The sequence below is a fragment of the Corythoichthys intestinalis genome, chromosome 20 (genome assembly GCF_030265065.1).
Source record: "Corythoichthys intestinalis isolate RoL2023-P3 chromosome 20, ASM3026506v1, whole genome shotgun sequence".
NCBI lineage: Eukaryota > Metazoa > Chordata > Actinopteri > Syngnathiformes > Syngnathidae > Corythoichthys > Corythoichthys intestinalis.
Window position 1 is genome coordinate 15,055,678 of NC_080414.1, and position 22,627 is coordinate 15,078,304.

Below are 22,627 nucleotides of genomic sequence, written 5' to 3' on the forward strand. Positions count from 1 at the left end.
GTTCACTTATCTTGGGGAGAAAAATAACACTCAAGCACTCCGTTTACGCTGTAATACAGAAGAAGTAGGGATTCAATGAGAGTTTCGGCGTTATCTAAATCTGTCGTGTAGCTATAGTGGCAAAATTATTTTATCTATCTCGGAATTGTATTACCTAAATCTCCCTACTCCGCCAAAACAAGCTGTATTCTCCGAAAAACGAGTATTCCCTGAACGCCTCATGCTTGGTTACGGAACCACGTTACGAGACAAACCTTTACCGGCGCGTCAGTTCTCCTTTCCCCGGTGACGAGCGGTCGCAGGTACGCAGTCTGAATATTTGTTTTTTCTTGAACTCATTCCTGAATAAACGTCAGTGTTTGAACTGCTTAACATTCACTTCATTTTGCTGGCTTGCTGCTAAGCTAAAGTTGCTAATGGTTAGCCTCAAGGTTGCTTCGGACAGAGGTTCAACAACTTTTTAGGTTCAGGGATAATTTTATTGAAATTAACTACAAAACAGTGGGACTAGTTTACTAAAGCAGTACGGGTTTTAGAACCATCACTTTTGAGTGCAATTTTAGAGCTATTTATGCCGACACGCCCCTCAAAAGTGCCACAATTATGATTTCCTCAAGAAAATCGTGCTATATTGTGTCGAACCCAATAAAAGGGGGGAAAAGCTCGTATTACTCGTATTATTACTTGTTATATGTTTAGCGTGCTTAGCGAAAAAGTCGAAATGTGTTACGCAGACATTTCCAAAGTCCGGCCCGGGGGCCAAATGTGGTCCGTAGTCAAATTTCACCTGGCCCCCAGCCTCTTTCATAAAATCAATAATGTCTGGCCCGCACACAGACTTAATAAATTGGTCAGCAGTACTGCTACCATCATATGAAGTAGCTTACACACTAAATGCTGCTCCTCATTTACCCACTAAAAGGCAGCAGCAATCTAAGCAACATTACCCCGGGTGACCCTTTACTCCCAATTTTCTAAAATGGCGACATTAGCCACGTTTACATGCTGACTTTTATTCATACCCATTCAAATCATTCCGAATGGAAATTTCACATCAGCTGTTTACATGTCACTCCATCTATTCCGATCCAGCGTTTACATGTGTCTGCCTTTATTCCGAAAGGACGTTTGACAACTGCCGTCTGACATGCGCAGATTAATCAAAACAAAGCGTCGCGTTGCAAAACATGGAGCTCGATCGTCAGATCAGCTGCTGTTCTAACTTTTCGAGTGGAAACAAAACTTCAGAATGACACGCCGTTCATTTAAAAAGTTGTGTGGGTCCGCTGTGCGTGTGCTTGGAAGCCATGTTGCATGTGACGTTACTTACGTCACCGAGTGACGTCACCACGTCAGTACGGAGCATGCGCAGAAAGAACGCAACCAGACACCATTCCGCTTCCCTGTTTACATGATATAATTTTACTTCTAATCGGTTTGGGAAAAGGAATATTCCACCCCTGTGAATCGGAATGAAATTCCATTCGGTTTGGGCCTGTTCATTCCGAATGAGGTGTTTATATGGAACACATTTATTCGGTTTGAACAAATATTCCGATTGTAATTGGAATATTTGGCTCCATGTAAACGTGGCAAATGACTGTGACGGCCGACGCTTCAAGGATAGATGGAAATTGGACTGTTTCTTTACTAAAATACGCAACAACTGTGTCTGCCTCATTTGCAAAGAGACAGACGTTGTTTTTAAAGAGTTCAATGTGAGGTTATATTACCAAACAAGACACGATGACATGTACAAGATTACAGGGAAGATATGAAGCGAGAAATTGAAACAACTTGAAGCTAGTTTAATTTCACAGCAGCAGTATTTTGCAAGAGCCTGAGAGTCGAAAGAGAACGCCACAAAGGCTAGTTGTGAGATTGTTGAAATTATTAATTAAAGATTGTTGAAATTATTAATTAAAAAAAAATAATAAAGCAAATGTGACACACAGAATGGCTTGCTAAAATTTCCTTAAATATATTCTACGCAAAGGACGTCAGCCAAGGTTGGCCGCTCACATTTTTACCACACCAAATCTGGCCCCCTTTGCAAAAAGTTTGGACACCCCTGGTGTTGAGGAAATTATCTTACACCTAAAACGTCCTTTGTCTCCATCTTGTGGTTTGTGTTTTAGTTTGACGTGAAGACATCCGGGACTGAAGTGATGGCATTGAAGCTGGTCCAGAGACTTTCACTGGGGATTCGACCCGGCACCGTCTCATGTGCGGCCCAGCCCGTTTGCGTGGCCTGCGTCTGCACCTCAACGGGGCGCTGCATTCTGACGGGAGGTTGTCGCCGGCTCCGATTGTCCAGGAGTTCAGGAAGCCTGACCTCCGTGGTCCGAGAGCCCTCTTTCGTGGGTCCGCGTGGGGAGTCGGTCCCTCGGTTCCGCCTGACCCAGCAGCACGGACCCGTGGCCGAAGAAGAGGAGCGGCATTTCCGAAGCCGTTTGAGTTCCTGTTTGTCTTCCGCCAAGGTATTCAAGTTGTATTTGTTGCATTAAAAATCCATTTAATTTAGCTATGAAGTTGAATTAACGATTACAGTGGTACCTCTACTTAAGAATGTCTCTACATACATAATTTTAAGGTTAAGAGACACCTCAATTGGAAAATATTGCCTCTTGTTAAGAAAGAAATTTCAGGTTAAGAAAGGCAAAAATACAGTATGACTGGTACTCGCAGCTCCCAAGCATCCAATTGGCTAAGAGGGACCTCTACTGTATGTGTATGTGTGTATCCTAGCGTCCTCTTCATTTGTCCCTCGTGTTCCAACAGCTTTACTTGAGTGTATTGTAGACCTGAACAATATTGGAAAAAACTATTGCTGCGATTTTTTTGGGGTTTGCGATATATTGCGATATTATATTGCGATATTAAAAAAAAATTAAATAACTTTTTAAAGAAATTTTCACTAGATGACTTGAATAGCTGTTTGGATAGACTTTGGATGATTCATCATCACCACAGTGTACAGTGATCCCTCGTTTTTTGCGGTTAATGCGGACCAGAACCCACCGCGATAAGTGAAAAACCACGAAGTAGCACCCCCCCCCCCCAATTTTTTTTGTGTGTGTGTTTTTCGTGCTCAATCTATTTATTCAGATTTAGCATTGGAAAGACATACATATAAGACATGTTTTTTCTCACTTTTCCCCCCAAAGTGATTTAAAAAATGTATATAAATAAATGTTTTTTAAGCACGTCAAATGTCATAATTATGATCAGTTTTTCAACATAACTATCCAACCAAATCATTTTTGAACAAGAATAAAGTACTGTAGTAGATAAATGCTTGGCTTTACTAAATGCTTCTGTTTATCTCCCTTAGCTGTGACCGTTGGAGTGACATGTAGAAATTTCAAATTCCTCATGATCACTTCTGGCATTTATATGTCTCCAACGTCTCCACACACACACACATTCATTCCAGTGCGGCTTCCTTGCAGAAACTGTTTAACAAGTTAAACGATGTTTGACAGATGCCCGTGTGAAGTCTGCTTCTTTGGCCAGATCAAAGCCATCGTTAACTTTTAATAAGCAAGTGCTTGACTGACTGAGAGGAACAAAGGCTGGGAGAGGGACGGTGTGAGGCTGTGCGCAGAGCAGAAAGCAAGGCATATGTGGATTAAAAAATAAAAACTATCGCACGTGCTTGCGATGGGACTATCGCGCATGCGGACATCACGATGGCGATGTTTAAATGATATATTGTTCAGGCTTAGTGTATTGTAGTGTTGCAACGATTAATCGATTAACTCGAGTATTCGATTAGTAAAAAAAGATTCGAATTAAATTTTGCTGCTTCGTGTATTCGTTTAATTATTGTGGCGTTGTAATGGTTTATTTTGAAAGTGTTTGCACTCAGTTTTATTGATTTGAGTGGATACACTGCCCTCTAGTCTGCCTCATTTCACATGGCTGAATCCAGCTGCTTCATGTTAAATCCAACATAAGCTAAGTTTTTGTTTGCGCTAATGTTTTTTTTTATGCATTCGTGATTTAGTTTATGGGTATATTTAGCAGATTTTTTGTGGGAATATGTGTCTGAACCATTTGTTAAGAAGATTGTAAAAAAAAAAACAAAAAAAAAAACGTTTTATGGCATTTAGGCTAGTGTACCTTTGCTATGTATGTTAGCCAATTGTTCTTTTGTTGTACATAGATCCTTATTTAATTATTATTTTTTTTAAACCATTTGAGGCTCAGCTCAGGTATTTTATTTTTTCATGTTTCTTATCCGATTACTCGATTATTCGACAAACTAGTCCATCGATAAATCGACTACTAAAATAATCGATAGCTGCAGCCCTAGTGTATTGACTTTGATTCGTTATTCATGGTTTTTTACATTATGTACAACTCAGATTTTATGTTTACTTTGCAATAATCTAATTGTAAAATGGATTTGTTACATGTTTTGATAAATATTTTATAATGCATACAAATGTATGTCTGAATTTTGGGGGACTTGGAACAGATTAGGGCGTTTACATGGATAACGCGTCTCTACTTCCAAAATTATCAAGTTAAAAAGCAACTTCCAAAACCAATTAATTTCTTAGGTAGAGGTACCACTGTAAATGAAAATGATCTCATTTCGATTATTCGGCGAAGGTCTTCAAGCTCCTGCGCTCGACGTCGATGGTGTCCGAAGACGTGGCGGTGGCCGTCCTCCACCGCGTGTCTGACCTGGAACGGGATGAAGAGAACCGCTCCCTGCGCGATCCGTCAGTGCTGGACGATGACGCCATCCGAGTTCTGTGCCTGCAACTGGAACGGGACTCAGGCCTTTTGTCCGATTCCGCTCTGGTGTCAGCTCTTCTAGCCTGCACACGTCTCTACTTGGACCCGTGGAGCACCTTGATGGTAAGAATTGGACATTCATCATGGACAAATATGGGCAAAAATATCGAACTCATTGCCTGCCATTGCCAAAGATTTAATCCTAAAATATTTTCCAGTACTGTGTTTCTGTGACCTATATGGTTGAGTGCGGCAGTATTCCAAGTTCAGTTCTCTATCAAATCAATCAATACTTCCTTAACTTCATAAAATAAGAATAAATAATGCTCTAGCATAGACTTCATAATGTATTGACATGACACATTTCCCATTCACTGCGCCACGCCTTCCCAAAGGGGGGCCGTCCAACACTCCGCTTCATTTATTAGCAGTCGGTCACATGCAGCGATCTAACGCCGGATTTAGGTACCAAAGCTATACTGCATACAAACAAGAAAGATTGTCTCAGTCAGGAGGGATTTGTTCGAGGTTTCAAGGTAATTATATTTTTTGTACCATTCATGCATTTTGAAACGTTGTGGAAAAAAATCCATGGGAGAAATTGGCCGCTACAGCATTGGCATTGTACTTTGCAATATTCACGTAAACTAAACACTACCTGCACGTTTTTTTTGTTGTTGCTTTTAACCAAGAATCGAGACTCTCTTACATCCATATCTATAAATAATTCAGGGATCTAAGCATTTATTCACAAGAATTTTCAACGGAAAAAGCTCTTTGTTAACATATGGCGGCCGCTAATTTCCTTACTGACTAGCCTCATAGTTCGCAATATTTACGTAAAATAAATGCTACCCGCACGTTTTTTTTTTTTTTGCTTTTAATCAAGAATCGTGACTGTTTTACATCCATATCTATAAAGAATTCAGGGATTTAAGCATTTATTCACAAGAATTTTCAATGGAAAAAGCTCTTTGTTTACATATGGTGGTCCCTAATTTCCTTACTGACTAGCCTCATAGTTCGCGATATATATGTAGAATAAATGCTACCTGCACGTTTTTTTTTGCTTTTAACCAAGAATCGAGACTGTTTTGCGTCCATATCTATAAAGAATTCAGGGATTTAAGCATTAATTCACAAGAATTTTCAACGGAAAAAGCTCTTTGTTAACATCTGGCGGCCGCTAATTTCCTTACTGAATAGCCTCATAGTTGGCAATATTTACGTAAAATAAATGCTACCCGCGTATTTTTTTTTTTTTTTTGCTTTTAATCAAGAATCGTGACTGTTTTACATCCATATCTATAAAGAATTCAGGGATTTAAGCATTTATTCACAAGAATTTTCAATGGAAAAAGCTCTTTGTTTACATATGGTGGTCCCTAATTTCCTTACTGACTAGCCTCATAGTTCGCGATATATATGTAGAATAAATGCTACCTGCACGTTTTTTTTTGCTTTTAACCAAGAATCGAGACTGTTTTGCGTCCATATCTATAAAGAATTCAGGGATTTAAGCATTAATTCACAAGAATTTTCAACGGAAAAAGCTCTTTGTTAACATCTGGCGGCCGCTAATTTCCTTACTGAATAGCCTCATAGTTGGCAATATTTACGTAAAATAAATGCTACCCGCGTATTTTTTTTTTTTTTTTGCTTTTAATCAAGAATCGTGACTGTTTTACATCCATATCTATAAAGAATTCAGGGATTTAAGCATTTATTCACAAGAATTTTCAATGGAAAAAGCTCTTTGTTTACATATGGTGGTCGCTAATTTCCTTACTGACTAGCCTCATAGTTCGCGATATATGTGTAGAATAAATGCTACCTGCACGTTTTTTTTTGCTTTTAACCAAGAATCAAGACTGTTTTATGTCCATATCTATAAAGAATTCAGGGATTGAAGCATTAATTCACAAAAATTTTCAATGGAAAAAGCTCTTTGTTAACATCTGGCGGCCGCTAATTTCCTTACTGAATAGCCTCATAGTTGGCAATATGTACGTAAAATAAATGCTACCCGCGTATTTTTTATTTATTTTTGCTTTTAATCAAGAATCGTGACTGTTTTACATCCATATCTATAAAGAATTCAGGGATTTTAGCATTTATTCACAAAAATTTTCAATGGAAAAAGCTCTTTGTTTACATATGGTGGTCGCTAATTTCCTTACTGACTAGCCTCATAGTTCGCAATATTTACGTAAAATAAATGCTACCTGCACATTTGTTTTGCTTTTAACCAAGAATCGAGACTGTTTTACGTCCATATCGATAAAGAATTCAGGGATTGAAGCATTAATTCACTAGAATTTTCAACGGAAAAAGCTCTATGTCTCCGTTTTCACTTGGTCAGCTTTGACACAGATAGGCCCTCTAGGAATCGGACCCACGCCCATGTCCCGTCAATACTTTATGAAGTCTATGGCTCTTGATAAAACGAAAAAAAGGTTTACGGCAATAGTGATCCAAGTCCAACCATCAGTCAGATTCATCAATAGATTTTAAAAGAAGATAAATAACATTGAAATACGTTAAAATGTGGATACAGTACAAAAATAGAAGAAGAGCAGTAGTGGTCAATGTCTCAACACTGTCAAATTGATCACTACGTCATAAAAGATTAGAGGTGGGAATCTTTGGGCACCTAACGATTCGATTACGATTACGATTCAGAGGCTACGGTTCGATTCTAAATCGATTATTGATGACACCTCCCCACTCCCCCAGCTGCTTTAATGTTTTGTACATTAGTTACAAAAACTGTTTAAATTAAAAAAAAAAAGGCATAAATAAAAGACTATTTCAGTATCAAGTTAACAGTTAAAAACAATACTCAAATCCCCATTCTGTATCAGCAGCTTTAAACTACATTCAATTAATTTAATGTTGTGAATCAACAGTTAAAGTTGTTAAAATTGCTGGCGTTATTCCATAATTTCCCTTTTGTCTACTTTCGACATTTGAAAGTTTTAAAACTATTTTAAAGATAGATTCAAGTCAATATTTTACCGATTTAGGAGTATTTTAGATAAAAAGTTAATTAGGTTCGCTTGGAAGGTTCGCTACAACAGCCTTGCAGGGAAGTCTACTGCTTTAAGATGGCGGCCGTTTACTAACGCCCACATCTAGCTTTGTGTATAGATGTGCTGCTAACGCCCCCGAGTCTATATTGCATCTAGTCATATATAAATATGATATCTACCGTAACATTATGTGGACGTACTTTGTGGCAGCTGTTGGCAGCAGTCAGGTATGTTGTTTTCTTTTTATCTTGCGGCATGAGTTGAGCTAGAGCCGTGAGTTGAGCATTCGCATTACCCGAGGGGCCGGGTAATGACATCCATGATGTTTAGCTACTCTCGCTCTGTTCCTCATTGCGTCCTGAAGACCACACGGCGCACTGAGTGTGTTTTACTTCCGCTTTACTTGACATATTTCAATAATCGGAATTTGGATGTTTGTGAATCGTTCTCGAATCTTCCACGGCCGAATCGCGAATAATCTAAGAATTGGAAATTTCGCACACCTCTAGAAATAACAATCACTGATGACAAAATGTGGATGCACTGGAAACATGTTCAGTCCAATAGTAGTCCAAGATGTTTGATGCTAGCCCTCCTAGTTCAACTAGATTGGACCTCTTTCGGCGTCAATAGCAGTGAATGAGTTCATTTAAGTACTCTGGTTACTGAAATACACTCTTGCATCTCTAGGTTCGTCTGATCTCTGAAAGCCAAAAGAGGCTGGACAGTAGCGGGCTGAGTGTGGACCAGCTGTGCATCCTGGGCCAGGCCATGCTGGCCATTGAGGGCCCCGAGGGAGCCGTCTTAGAGGAGGTGATGACGCAAATCCAGAATGTCAAACCTTCACGGTGGAGTTTAGATGAACTGTCGTCAGTTTACCGGCTCCTACAAACCGGCGTGGCTCACGGTGGAAAATACCGGGACCTCTTAAATGCAATGCACAGCCACGCCGTGACAGTCACGTCTTCCATGGACGAGGCGGCTGTCAGCGGGCTCCTTGGCGCCTTGGTGGATCTCAACCAGACACAGGTCGTGCCGCTGGTGATCCAGCTGTGCAAACGTGCCGTCCGACATGTGCCTCGCTTCACCGACGAGCAGCTGGCCACCGTCCTGGCCGCCCTCATGCACTTCGGCCACAGCGACCGCTACCTGGTGGAGGCGGTGGAGCGGCGCGTGACGACCACCGCCTTTACGTGCCATGCGGAAATGCTCACCAAAGCCACACAGTTTTTGGGCCGCAGGAACATCCTGTCGCCACCAGTGCTGGACGCAGTCGCTGAAAGTTTCGTGTACCGTGCCGACACCTACAGCACCGGGCAGGTGGCACGGCAGATCGCCCCCTTCGGGAAGTTGGCGTACTTGCCGCCCAACGCTGGTGAACTCTTCCGGAAGATCGAGGGCATCCTGAGTACACGCTTCTCGCAGTTTCAGCCTCACACGCTGCTGGATTTGCTGCACTCCTGCATCTTGGTGGAGAGGTTCCCTGTCAACTTTGTCTCTAAGGTGTTCAGAAACTTCTTCCTCCAGCAGCTACAAGGTGACACCCATTTACATCTAGTGGAAAGTTAGAGAATCACAAATTCTAAAGAGTGTTGTTGTTTTTCAGAGGAAGCCACTGTGAATGACCGCTTCATCCTAGCGCAGTTGACTCAGCTCTACATGACGATCAAATTGGAGTGTCCCTTTTATGAGGTCATTAATTGCCATCAATAGTCATAATAGTCACAAATGATGAAGAATAGCACTAATTGGACAAATAGAAAGATTAGTGCAATAGTGGTCCAAGTCCAAATAGTTGTCAAATAGATCAATAAATCAAAAAGATGGCAAATAAAATAAATGATTGCTAAATATTGGATGTAGTGGAGAAAATAGGAAAAGTACAGTGCAATAGTGGTCCAAAGCCAAACAGCCGTCAAATTGTCCAATAGCTCATTAATCATGCGATGTAGAATAGAATAGAAAGCCTTTATTGTCATCGTACAGAGTACAACGAGATTTAAAGCTTCGCCATAACGTGCACCACATCAAACAAGCAAAAGTACAATAAGGTTAATATAAAAACACAGGTTACAGTGCATACAAATTGGGAATAAAATGAATAAGTGACCAGCAAGTAGTAATGTAGTGGTAATACAGTGATCCCTCGTTTTTCGCGGGTAATTGGGACCCGCCATGATAAGTGAAAAACCGCGAAGTAGCGCCCCCCCCCCTTTTTTTTTATTTGTGCAATAAGTTTATTCAGATTTAGCAAAATTTTTTCACTTTTTTTCCCAAAGTATAATTAAGAAAACTTTTATGCATGTATATTTTGTAATAAATGTTTTTTTAAGAATTTCAAATGTAATAATTACAATAAGTTTTAAACATGTTATTGTCCCACCGAATTATTTTTTAAACAAGAATAAAGGAGAAAAATGCTTGCTGTTTATTAAATGCTTTATTGAGTGAGTCCACTGAAATCTGCTCAAGCAGCTCACTTACACACAATTAGTTGCCACGGCAACTGTTTAACAAGCTAAATGATGATTGGCGCAAGTGGCGCTTTGAAGTTTTCGGCTTCCAAGCATCTCTGGCAAGATCAAACCTTAATGTCTGTCAATCATCGTTTACTTTGATAAGCAACTCAAGTGCACTGCCTGAACAAGAAAAGCAGCAGTAGGGAGAGTGACACTTCGTGATCGGATCGGGACAGCTCATATGTATTTATTTTAGGGGTGTCAAACGATTAAAATTTTTAATCGAGTTAATTACAGCTTAAAAATTAATTGTAATTAATCGCAATTCAAACCATCTATAAAATGTGCCAAAAAATAATCTGTAAATTATTGTTGGAATGGAAAGATAAGACACAAGATGGATATATACATTCAACATATGGTACATAAGTACTGTATTTGTTTATTATAACAATAAATCAACAAGATGGCATGACCATTATTAACATTCTGTTAAAGCGATCCATGGATAGAAAGACTTGTAGTTCTTAAAAGATAAATGCTAGTACAAGTTATAGAAATTTTATATTAAAACCCCTCATCATGTTTTCGTTTTAATAAAATTTGTAAAATTTTCAATCAAAAAATAAACTAGTAGCTCGCCATTGTTGATGTCAATAATTACTTACACAATGTTCATGGGTGCTGAAGCCTATAAAATGAGTCGCATCCAAGCGCCAGCAGAGGGCGGCAAAACTCGGAAAAACAACAAGTACACCTTTCACTGTGCTGTCATTTTAATCTTTTTGAGCGGAGCATTTGTGCGTTAATTGCGTCAAATATTTTAACGGGATTCATTAAAAAAATTAATTACTGCTCGTTAACGCGATAATTTTGACAGCCCTAGTTTATTATAACAATAAATCAGCAAGATGACATTAACATTAACATTCTGTTAAAGCGATCCATGGATAGAAAGACTTGTAGTTTTTAAAAGATAAATGTTAGTACATGTTATAGAAATTTTATATTAAAACCCCTATTAATGTTTTCGTTTTAATAAAATTTGTAAAATTTTCAATCAAAAAAAAAAAAACTAGTAGCTCGCCATTGTTAATGTAATAATTACACAACACTCATGGTGCTGAAACACATCAAATCAATCGCACCCAAGCGCCAGCAGAGGGCAACAAAACACAAAAAAAATCACAAGTAACAAGTGGACATTACACCGTGCTGTCATTTTAATCTGTTTGAGCGGGGCATGTGCAATAAATGCGTCAAATATTTTAACGTGATTAATTTTAAAAAATAATTACCGCCATAATTTTGACAGCCCTACAGTAAATAAACTGTTTGCTTATGCTAAATTATGAACGCAGTGGGAAAATATAAAAAGTTCAGTCCAGTAGTGGGCCAAGTCCAAACAGCCGTAATTCGATCAAATCATCATGAAAGATGGTAAATAACACCCATTTATGCTAAAATGCAGATGCACCGGAGAAATTCTATTGCTCAAATGGATGTGACGTCTATCCCAGTCAGTGGCAATAAATGGTGATCACTCTTTAACTCCTGTGGTTCCTACAGGGCCCCCAGCTGCCCCCCAAGTATCGTGTCAAGTCCTTCCTGATCCCGGGACGATCCCTGGAGACACCGGTGGACCAGCAACTGTACAACTCCGTAAAATCAGGCCTGGTGGACCTGCTTGGCGCTCGCTCCTATTTCAGCTCCAAAGTCTTGACGCCGTACTGCTACACGTTGGGTAAAAGCTGAAAATTAACACCTAGTCTTAAAAAAAAAAAAAAAAAGTAATTTGACAGATTGTTGTCCTCGCAGATGTAGAGATTAAGTTGGATGAAGAAGGATACGTTTTGCCCGCAAGCCATGATGATGTTTTCAAAAGGTAAGATGTCATAGTTTTAGACAAATACCTATTTTTCACCATTAAAAACTATCTTGTAAGCGTACAATTAAAATATAATTTCTAGGGCTGTCAAAATTATCGTGTTAACGGGCGGTAATTAAATTTTAAAATTAATCACGTTAAAATTAGGGCTGTCAAAATTATCGCGTTAACGCGCGGTAATTAATTTTTTAAATTAATCACGTTTAAATATTTGACGCAATTAACGCACATGTCCCGCTCAGACAGTATTCTGCCTTTTGGTAAGTTTTACAGCAAGGCTATTTGTGCTGCAGCACAACAGCGAACTCTTGTGATCGCTTTGCGACATGGTTTTTTTTTCTTCTTGCCAGTTCATATGGCTGCACGACGTCTCGGGCTGAAGCCTACGTTGTAATGTTGTGCTTATATGATCCTTGGACAAGATTTGTCCGTAAGTATGGTTGTTGTAAAGAATGTACATATTAAGTTAGTAAGCGAAATGTTCTATTTTTTGTGTGAGACGCTTTTTGTTTATGTTTAGTGAACCTGTATAGCGTGCTAAGCTAACGTTGTTGCTAATGCAATGCTTGTGTACTTTTTTTTTTTGTAGTTTTATGACAGTCTAAAGAGGACAATGGGGTGAGGCTATTTTATTAATAAATCAGATGAAAAAGGAAGAAGTCTGATTATTAAGGCGTCGTTCACTAGTTGTCTAGCTTTGGAAAAAGTAGACGCTTCGGAGTGAGGACAGCATAAACAGATTTAAATGACAGTAGAGTGAAATGCCCACTACAGTCCTTATGTACCGTATGTTGAATGTACAGTGGGGAGAACAAGAATTTGATACACTGCCAATGGATTTTCCCATTGGCAGTATATCAAATACTTGTTCTCCCCACTGTATATATCCATCTTTTGTCTTATCTTTCCATTCCAACAATTTATTTTACAGAATATATATAATTTACAGAAAAATATGGCATATTTTATAGATGGTTTGAATTGCGATTAATTGCGATTAATTTTTAAGCTGTAATTATTCATTCATTCATTTTCCATGCCGCTTATTCCTCACGAGGGTCGCGGAGGTGCTGGAGCCTATCCCAGCTAACTTTGGGCAGCAGGCAGGGGACACCCTGAATTGGTTGCCAGCCAATTGCAGGGCAAGCTGTAATTAACTCGATTAAAAATTTTAATCGTTTGACAGCCCTAGTTAAAATATTTGACGCAATTAACGCACATGCACCGCTCAGACAGATTTAAATGACAGTACAGTGAAATGCCCACATGTTGTGTTTCATGGAGTTTTGCCGCCCTCTGCTGGCGCTTGGGTGCGACTGATTTTATAGGCTTCAGCACCCATGAGCATTGTGTAAGCAATTATTGACATCAACAATGGCGGGCTACTAGTTTAATTTTTTGATTGAAATTTTTACAAATTTTATTAAAACGAAAACATTAAGAGGGGTTTTAATATAAAATTTCTATAACTTGTACTAACATTTATCTTTTAAGATCTACGTCTTTCTATTCATGGATCGCTTTAACAATGTTAATAATGTTAATGCCACCTTGTTGATTTATTGTTATAGTAAACAAATACAGTCCCTATGTACAATATGTTGAATGTATAAATCCATCTTGTCTTATCTTTCCATTCCAACAATAATTTACAGAAAAATATGGCATATTTTATAGATGGTTTGAATTGCGATGAATTACGATTAAATAATTTTTAAGCTGTGATTAACTCGATTAAAAATTTTAATCGTTCGACAGCCCTAATAATTTCATGTTGACATTATTTGTGTTGTTAGGATAGCATTGTGCATCGACGGGCAGAGTAGGTTCACTATCAACGACAGACGGCTTCTCGGCAGCGAGGGCATCAAACAGCGGCACCTCAAGCGGCTGGGATACGAAGTGGTTCAGGTACGCTCTTTTACCCTCACAGTTGTTGAAATTTTTCTGATTTGATAATGCAACATCCTCATCTGCTCCAGATACCCTTCTCCGAATTTAACAAACTGCACAGCAAGGACAGCGTCATGAATTACCTGCACCAGAAAATCTTCCCTCACAGCTACAGACTGAACTGGTGATAAAGTAAAAAGTAATATCTATGGAGGGTGATTAAAAAGAAATGCATCACCACATGGGATTGTTTGAAAAATACAATTTATTGTGTTCTGCAAGAATAAAAGAGTTCCACCATTGATTATTATAAAAAGAATAATGATGAAGTAGTTAGATTTTTTTCTTGTTGCTTCCGCGGAGTGTCAGTTGGATAAATAGAAAGATATATTACATGTAAAACGTTTATGTAGCGGGAATCTGTGGGAGACCAAATTCATCCACCAAAACGCCATCCTGGGATGAAAGAAAAAGGAATGATGAATGAGAGAAATATTTGAAAAAAGAAAAAAAAAAGTTTGGATATAAGGGAGGTACCCTGTTAGACTTTGAGCCAGGCAGGGCTTCGGGAATGGACGGCGCCGTAGCTGCTTCGTCCAAGTAGGAGCTGTCGTCGTCCATTAGGAACTCGTCTCCGAGGGCGCTCAGCTCTGTCAAACCAGACAAAATGTGCACTTAATGCCAGATGCGGTGTCCTTGTGAAGAAATAGGATTCAATACTTTCACAAAATTACTGTGATATATCTTACACGCTCAGTGCCTTTCCTCAGCACGTCTTCAAGTACATTATATTTTTTAATATAAAACTTAAAGGAAACAAACTGAATATTTGAATGTTTAGTTTTTGAATATTCAAAAAATTTTAAAATTTCAATCAAAAGTGGGTAGCCTCAAAAAAATTCTCAAGAGTAGCATAACTTCAAAATATTACTCAAGTAAGAGTCATCCCAAAAAATGTACTCAAGTACAAGTAAAAAGTATCTGGTTAAAATACTGACGTAATTAGTAACATTGTGAGTAACTGCTTACGATGTTTATTTTTTTAAACTTTTTTTCTCAGCACAAAGTTTTGTTTATAAACTAGGGTTGTTCCGATCATGTTTTTTTGCTCCCAATCCGATCCCGATCGTTTTAGTTTGAGTATATGCCGATCCTGATATTTCCCGATCCGATTGCTTTTTTTTGCTCCCGATTCAATTCCAATCATTCCCGATAATTTTTCCCGATCATATACATTTTGGCAATGCATTAAGAAAAAAAATTAATAAAACTCGGACGAATAAATACATTCAACATACAGTACATAAGTACTGTATTTGTATTATGACAATAAATCCTCAAGATGGCATTTACATTATTAACATTATTTCTGTGAGAGGGATCCACGGATAGAAAGACTTGTGACTTTGTATATTGTGATTAAATATTGCCATCTAGTGTATTTGTTGAGCTTTCAGTAAATGATACTGTACTGTAGCCTAGTGTTGTATCGGTCGCGAACGATTCGTTCTTTTTGAACGAATTGTTTTGGTGAACGAGACCGAACTAATCATCATCTGCACTGATTCGTTCTATGAAGGTGGTGCTTGTTCGCTGCGTGGGAGGGCGTTGAGCAAGCGGCAGCGTCTTCTGACATCGCACACGACCAATCAGACGCCAGCCTCATCGCGGGCAGGGGAGGGACCGGAAACAGAATCAGGGCGTTTGTCACTCACGTCCACGTGTGGCCAATAAGCAGCCAGCGTGCAGGCAGGGGGGCAAGACTGAGTTTTGTCACTTCCCGTTCAGTGACTCGGTCCTCCGGTTCCTGACCTAGCTTGCTGCTAACTTGATTTTCCAGTAATGACTATGCGGTGAATGAATCAGAAAATGAAAGGAAATGACTTTGTCACATATTTGTTAACGTGGAGCCTATCAAATGCTGCTCAAACAGACAAAAACACCACACAAATCTAGCGAGCATTGTTTAGAGTAGTACTTTTCTCAACAAACTCGTGACTGCCTATGACGACATACTATCAAATTTACAGTAATTTAAAACACGGGTAGCTACGAGGCAAGCAAAAGCTGAGCTGCGGTCGCGTGACGGCAGTGAAGCGGGCAGAGAACTGTCACTATATGGAGGCTTCATGGCAGCGATATTTACCTCATATGTGCACAGAAAAAAATATTTAGTATGATCACCATAATACTGATTTGCAATGAAACTGTATATACATGTCAATTTTTTCCCGAGTGTTTTATTTTTTTTTTCGTGTCAGCGTGTCGGGTGTTGGTTGGTTTGACAAATTATGTCAATCCGTCCATCATGTGCTACTCAAGCGCCCAAAACAACGCACGCAGACACGGGAGATGTCGCAATATGTCTACATTTTTCTTAACGGACTAATGAGAGTAGAAAGGCGACATCGTAAAGAGCTGACAATTATTTCTCGTCAGCATTTGACGATCTGAGATGCGAGGACGACAGGGGAGCTGACCGGATTATTTTATTTATTAATACCAGTGCAAAAAAACAATATGATCACCATAATACTGATTTGCAATGAAACTGTATATACATGTAATTTTTTTCCGAGTGTTTTTTTTTCTTTTCTTCGTGTCAGGTGTTGGTTGGTTTGACAAATTATGTCAATCCGTCCATCCTGTGCTACTCAAGCGCCCAAAAAACAAAGCACGCGGACACGGGAGATGTCGCAATATGTCTACATTTTTCTTAACAGACTAATGAGAGTAGAAAGGCGACATCGTAAAGAGCAAACAATTATTTCTCGTCAGCATTTGACGATCTGAGATGCGGGGACGACAGGGGAGCTGACCGGATTATTTATTAATACCAGTGCAAAAATTCAACACGATCATCTTAATACTAAAAAACAAAAATACAACAGAGCGAGATGTAAATATGATGTGTTGGTCGTTCCATATTCAGAAATTAAACTTTCGATGTATTTTTATTTTCGTGACAGCAAACATGCTGTATATGTGATTGTATGTGTGATCAAGAACCTGCTAAAGAAAGTCCTTGCGCCCCCGCCCCCTACTCCCCTCACAAAAGGAAAATGTTTAACCGTGTCCTAAATCGAAATGCAAGCACGAGCCATGACTTTGAGCCCATAGAACTAGGACAGACGACGCGGAAGTTCTCCCTCGCTTTTGCAGCAGCAGGAGGGAGACGAGGCTGTCTGTGAAAGCAGAATGATACCGCCTGTCACTCATTTCTGAAACTACGACGAGTGGTCAATGTGGAAGAGAGGGAGGGACCAAGCAATGTCACTTCCCGTTCAGTTATACTGCGAAGCGGTCTTTGGTGATTCGTTCGGCAACGTCACTTCCCGTTCAGTAACCGAACGATTCGTTTGGGCGGGGAGGGAGATGAGGGGGGCGAACGATTCGTTGAACGATTTGTTTGAACGAATCTTTTTACTGAACGAACCGGAATGGATTCGTTTGCTCAAGTGAACGACAAATCTCGTCACTACTGTAGCCATGCCCAAATGCATGATGGGAAGTGGAACCATGACTGTGCGTAGTGCTACCAATTGATATATCTTCTCTGCGTTGGGAAATAACTTAAGGTGTTCAGAAAAAGATCAAATGCTACCTTGCATCCCCACATTGCCTAGTTTGAATAGTGGAATACAGTGATCCCTTGCTACCTCATGCTTCAAACTTCATTCCATTGCAGATTTTTTTTTTTCCAACAAAAAAAATTTAATGAATAAATTCAGTATTTTATAGAGCTGTCCCGATCTGATCAAGTAATCTCTCACGCTCGCTCCTGCCGCTTTTCTTGGTCAGGCAGTGCACTGGAGTTGTTTACTGAAGTTAACGATGATAAAACGAGGGATCACTGTAGTAAATAGTTCCTTCATAGTTCCTATCATGAAATTAAAAGGATCATATCGCTGGTTTTCTGTGGTCAATCAGTGCCAAATAAAAAAGTGGAAGGGAGAGAGGTTAAAATCCATGCTTTCGAGTCATGTTGAGAGCAGCGCTCTAGGTCAAATACTTCATTTTTAACGGTGCTTTAAAGACGCCACGTGATTGAACAGGCTGGCGTGATCATAGAACAGCAAGCTTGAGTCTGATTGGTGTAATGGAGTCGTGTGTTTATTGTTGCGACGTTTCATTGGTGAAACTGGTAGAGCTACTGTTGGCATTGCTGGCAAAAAAAAAAAAAAAAGAGTAAAATCTAATACGTAGAATGAAGAGGAAAAATGTAACGATTAGTGTAGCCCAAAGTAGCGGAGTAAGAGTTGTGTTTTTTCTTCACACATCTACTCAAATAAAGATAAAAAGTATGGCTTAGTTAAACTACTCTTAGAAGTATGTTTTTCTAAAAGTCAGTCAAGTAAATGAAACGGAGTAAAATGTAACGCGTTACTACCCACTTCTGATTTCAATATTCAAAAAAATTAGGGGGACAGTAAAGATACTCAGATTTCTCTATTTCTGGATCTTTCACTGATTTGATTTATATTTTGATTTCACAAAGAATATGAAAAGTATGCACATAATTTACTTTCGTAGGCCACACAAAACGATGTGGTCAGATGGATCTATCGACTCCATGTAAAAAATTGTAATTCCAAACTTATTAAAAATAATTATGCTTACTTTAAATACTGTGAGTAAGAAACATGTTTTGTCTTCGAAGTAAAAATGTAACAAAAAAAAAGTGGAAATGGTTTCAATATATTTATCGATTTAAAAAAAAAAATCCTAGCAGAGTTTTAAGATTTCAAAATATTAAAATGTTTTTGAAATAAAATAGTTAGATGTACAATGTAAAACATTTAATAAATATAAAACCTCAAAATTTCAATGAAATTTATCATGTGAAAATCTGAAATTTGCACGTTTTTCTTCCCTGTAACATAAAATTGTTGTAAATTAAACAAAAACAACCAAATTTCGTACTAATAAATAAGAGTAACTTTAATTTTAAAGTTTTTTTTTGCAACTGACCCGCTTCCAAGTCATCGTCGTCTATCTCTGGTGTGCCGTAGCTGCGCCCCAGCGCTTCCTGGATTTCGTTAGCGTCCTCCATCATGTCCTCCAGATCATCTTGAATGTTCTGAAAAAGGAAATTAACAGTTCAAAGTGTTTCTTTGTGCTTATTGACAGATTGTGGGGAAAAAAAAAAAAAACGGTTCTCAAAGTACCTCGATTTTGCCGATGTTTACTTGCTTGTATGCTTTCTTCATGTCTTTAAGGCCAACTTTCATGGCATCCACCTAAAGAAAAACAACATACTCATAAACATTATCTTGATAAAAAAGTATCGAAGATGAATGCCGTCAATTCGTCGTACCGTGGTTTTAGTGTCTTTAAGGCTCTGAATGGTGTAGTTGGTTTGTTCCATGTTAAATGATTGTTGCATGAGGTTGTCTCGCTGGCCCTCGTACCTGCATCCGCAAAAATTCAAGTTTTAAATCGACTCAAATTAACCGAAATGGCATGAAAAGGACGCTTACATTCTCTTCTGCTTCAGGACTCGCATAGCCTTCTGTTTGACCATATTCTACAAAGAGGAAGATTGTAAATAATAATGAATTTTACAGAGTAAAATAGACAAATCGTGTTTGCAGTTTTACCTTTGACGGTCCATCTCTCATCTTCTTCATTTGCTCCTTGTACTTGACCAGCTCAGCGTCCAGTCGGGCTATTTTCTTGTCTACAGACTCCGTCCGAGAATCCACCTTTTAAAGGAGAAATATGATGCATTTACACCTTCATATAATAGGGAAATTCCCATTTTAATTGCTTGTATACATACTTGGCTAACTGGAGTTCCTGACCACCCTTTGAGTGTTATTATTTATTGATCATCAGTTGTTTTAAGACTTCCTACGGCCTTATTTCTAATCGTAACTGTCGCTAATACTTTATTTAGCACCAAAAACCGTAGAAGTTAGTGACGAACAAGCCTGCCCGAGAAGAAGAAGAAAAAAAAAGAGGTCTGTAATTTTCCCGGCTGCGATTTATCACCCCATGCGTGCGTACATACATTTGTGCATGCGTGTTTACGTGTTGATCGCATATGAGACTCCAGTTCCTTTCACAAATGTTTATTGGTCAGACTCATCAATACACCGTAGAATTAAAGTTCAGACATACATAATAAGGAAACATCTATATTAAACATTGTAAAACATTAGCATTGCTACATTAAAGCTAACGGAGAAAAGACAATGTACTATAACCACTTTAGCCTGCAATAAAACATTGGCAGTCTTCTCCAAAACGCTGACTTGCGGTTAAAAGGTGACACTTCAAACATGAAAACTCGTTGCTTTACAGCATTTGCAAACGATGCGAAAAAAAGAACAAATGCATGACGAAAATTGAAGACAAGTGCACTTTTTTTTTTACTGAGTGTAAAGCTTACGGTTAGCGGCTTAGCGAACGTACTTCCGGTGAGCATTTCAAAATAAAAGCATGTCATGTTCAACATTTATATAAAGATTTCTGGAGTTAATCTCACATACTTTACATTCTACACTAAGAATAGCTTTAAAATGACACCCAGTATGAAAAATCTGATTGGCAATGAATAATTTGGCTTCAAATTTGCTAACATGTGCACTTTGCAGGAAAAGATGGCAGTCGTTTTGCCTCAAATTAACACTTTTGATGGGCTCTACTTGGCAGAGAGAAAAGGCATTGGCTCAAATCAACACTTTTGATGGGCTCTTATTGGCAGAGAAAAAAATGGCGTTGGGTTTCTCACCTATTTCATGTTCTGTACTTAGAGTTCAGATGACTCGTTATGCATTGTTTTTTAAATTTTAATATAGTTTGTTTAATTCAAGAATAACAATTTATTGCATTTGAATGGGTGATTTGTTAGGATGTACAGTGAACCCTCCCCATTTCGCGCTTCAAACTTTGCGCCCTTAGTCCATCGCGGATTTTTTTTTTCCCAATTAAAAAAAACAAAAAAAAAACAAAACAATGAGCTGTCCCGAGCTGATCGCGTAGTCTTAGGGGCAGTTTACATTGCGACTCTGCGACACAAAGACGCAAGGACTGAGTAGCGGACTCGCCTCGCGTGCATATGGTGTCGGCAAAGACGAAAAATTCTGAATCCTGCCTCCAAAGTGGAAGAATCCGATTGCGGGGGGTTTAGAGGGGCTTCCTCGGCTTGCATATCAAAGGCTCCTGCGGCGTGAGACCGCGCCGTTAACGTCAGCACTCTACTCTGGTTACTCTGGTTACTCTGGCTACTCTGGTACTCTTTCTACTCTGGTTAGATCTTGATTGTGCTGCTCTCCGAAAGGAGTGGTACACAGCGTTATAGGAAATCTTCAATTTCTTGGCTATTTCTCTTATGGAATAGCCTTCATTTCTCAGAACAGATTGCCAAGTTTCACGTGAAAGTTGTCTTTTTCTGGCCATTTTGAGAGTTTAATCAAACCCACAAAGGTGATGCTCCAGATACCCAACTAGCTTAAAGGAAGATCAGTTTTATAGCTTCTCTAACCACCTAAACTGTTTTGAGCTGTTGCCAACATAATTGCACGAGGTTTTCTAATCATCTATTATCCTTCTAAGGCAACTAGCAAGCACAATGTATCATGAGAACATTGGAGTGTTGTTTGCTGTAAATTGGCCTCTTTACAAAACTACGTAGATATTGGACTAAAACCGGACGTTTCCAGCTATAATAGTCATTTACCACATTAATAATGTATAGTGTTTTTCTGATTAGTTTAATGTTATTTCCATTAGAAGAAAAAAAAAAGTGTTTTTCTTTCAAAAAGGAGGAAATTTGTAAGAGACCCCGAACTTTTAAACGGTAGTGTACATGTAATTTTCGCAACTTAATCATTGTCTAAATGTTATAGCTAATGCCCCGTTCCGGATAATAATAGCCTCTTTAGCGAGCTATACAAAACTTGCGGAACCTGTTCATGGCTGTACGCTTAATCTAATTCAAAACAGCATAGTTTCGATAGTATGTCATCTTATGACTGTCATTTATCGCGGAACGAGACAAAAATGTTGATTCACGGCTAAGATACTTGATTCAAGCCTTTGTTTCGGGTTTCGCCACTCATTATTAATAGAGACGTTCATTATTGATTAAGAAAACTCATTCAGAATAGCGAAATAAGAGTAAAATAGAGAAATGCGTCTTAGTTCCCATGTTGAGAAAAGTTGTCAAAGTTAACCGAAGCGAAATGTCTGGTCTTTGTTTACTTGGAGAAAAAAAAAAAAGTTATACTTACACTGTTGATGCAGTCCGAGAGGTTCGGCGGCGGACCCTTGGCTTTCCCCTTACCAAAAATACGATTCATTTTTATCAAAAGCAACTACTTAAACCCCGATCAAATATTTTATCGCTGCCGCCACAGCCCAGACGTCTTTTTTCGACTTGTCTGCCAGCTGGAAAACACCAGGAAGTGTTTTGGAGGTGACGTCACCAAAGCACGCCCATTAGGTTTTTTTGGGCTCAGATTTTAATACATACTTTCTCCCACTACGGGGCGCTACTGTCTCAAATTTAAACTATACCTTTTCATAATTGGATTTATGAGATTTTCGTTCAAAGGAAAAATTTCATTTTATTTCCAATTTACACCAGTTACCCGTTGCCT

General features: G+C 38.9%; 2 protein-coding genes across 2 annotated transcripts; one reads left to right on the forward strand and one right to left on the reverse strand.

Moving 5' to 3' along the window:
- The first annotated feature begins 92 nt into the window (after nt 1-92).
- On the forward strand, nt 93-15,527 carry fastkd3 (FAST kinase domains 3). The gene is made up of 9 exons (XM_057824316.1): nt 93-302; nt 2,139-2,480; nt 4,621-4,872; nt 8,472-9,318; nt 9,388-9,473; nt 11,810-11,984; nt 12,059-12,125; nt 13,925-14,039; nt 14,111-15,527. Exons 2-9 carry the CDS (start codon nt 2,169-2,171, stop codon nt 14,207-14,209), a joined length of 1,953 nt encoding a protein of 650 aa, XP_057680299.1. The 5' UTR covers nt 93-302; nt 2,139-2,168; the 3' UTR covers nt 14,210-15,527.
- chmp5b (charged multivesicular body protein 5b) lies at nt 14,267-22,436 on the reverse strand. The gene is made up of 8 exons (XM_057824320.1): nt 22,259-22,436; nt 19,622-19,726; nt 19,502-19,548; nt 19,339-19,432; nt 19,190-19,261; nt 18,993-19,101; nt 14,559-14,671; nt 14,267-14,477 (listed from the first exon to the last, which is right to left on the reverse strand). Exons 1-8 carry the CDS (start codon nt 22,325-22,327, stop codon nt 14,427-14,429), a joined length of 660 nt encoding a protein of 219 aa, XP_057680303.1. The 5' UTR covers nt 22,328-22,436; the 3' UTR covers nt 14,267-14,426.
- Between the last annotated feature and the right edge of the window lie 191 nt (nt 22,437-22,627).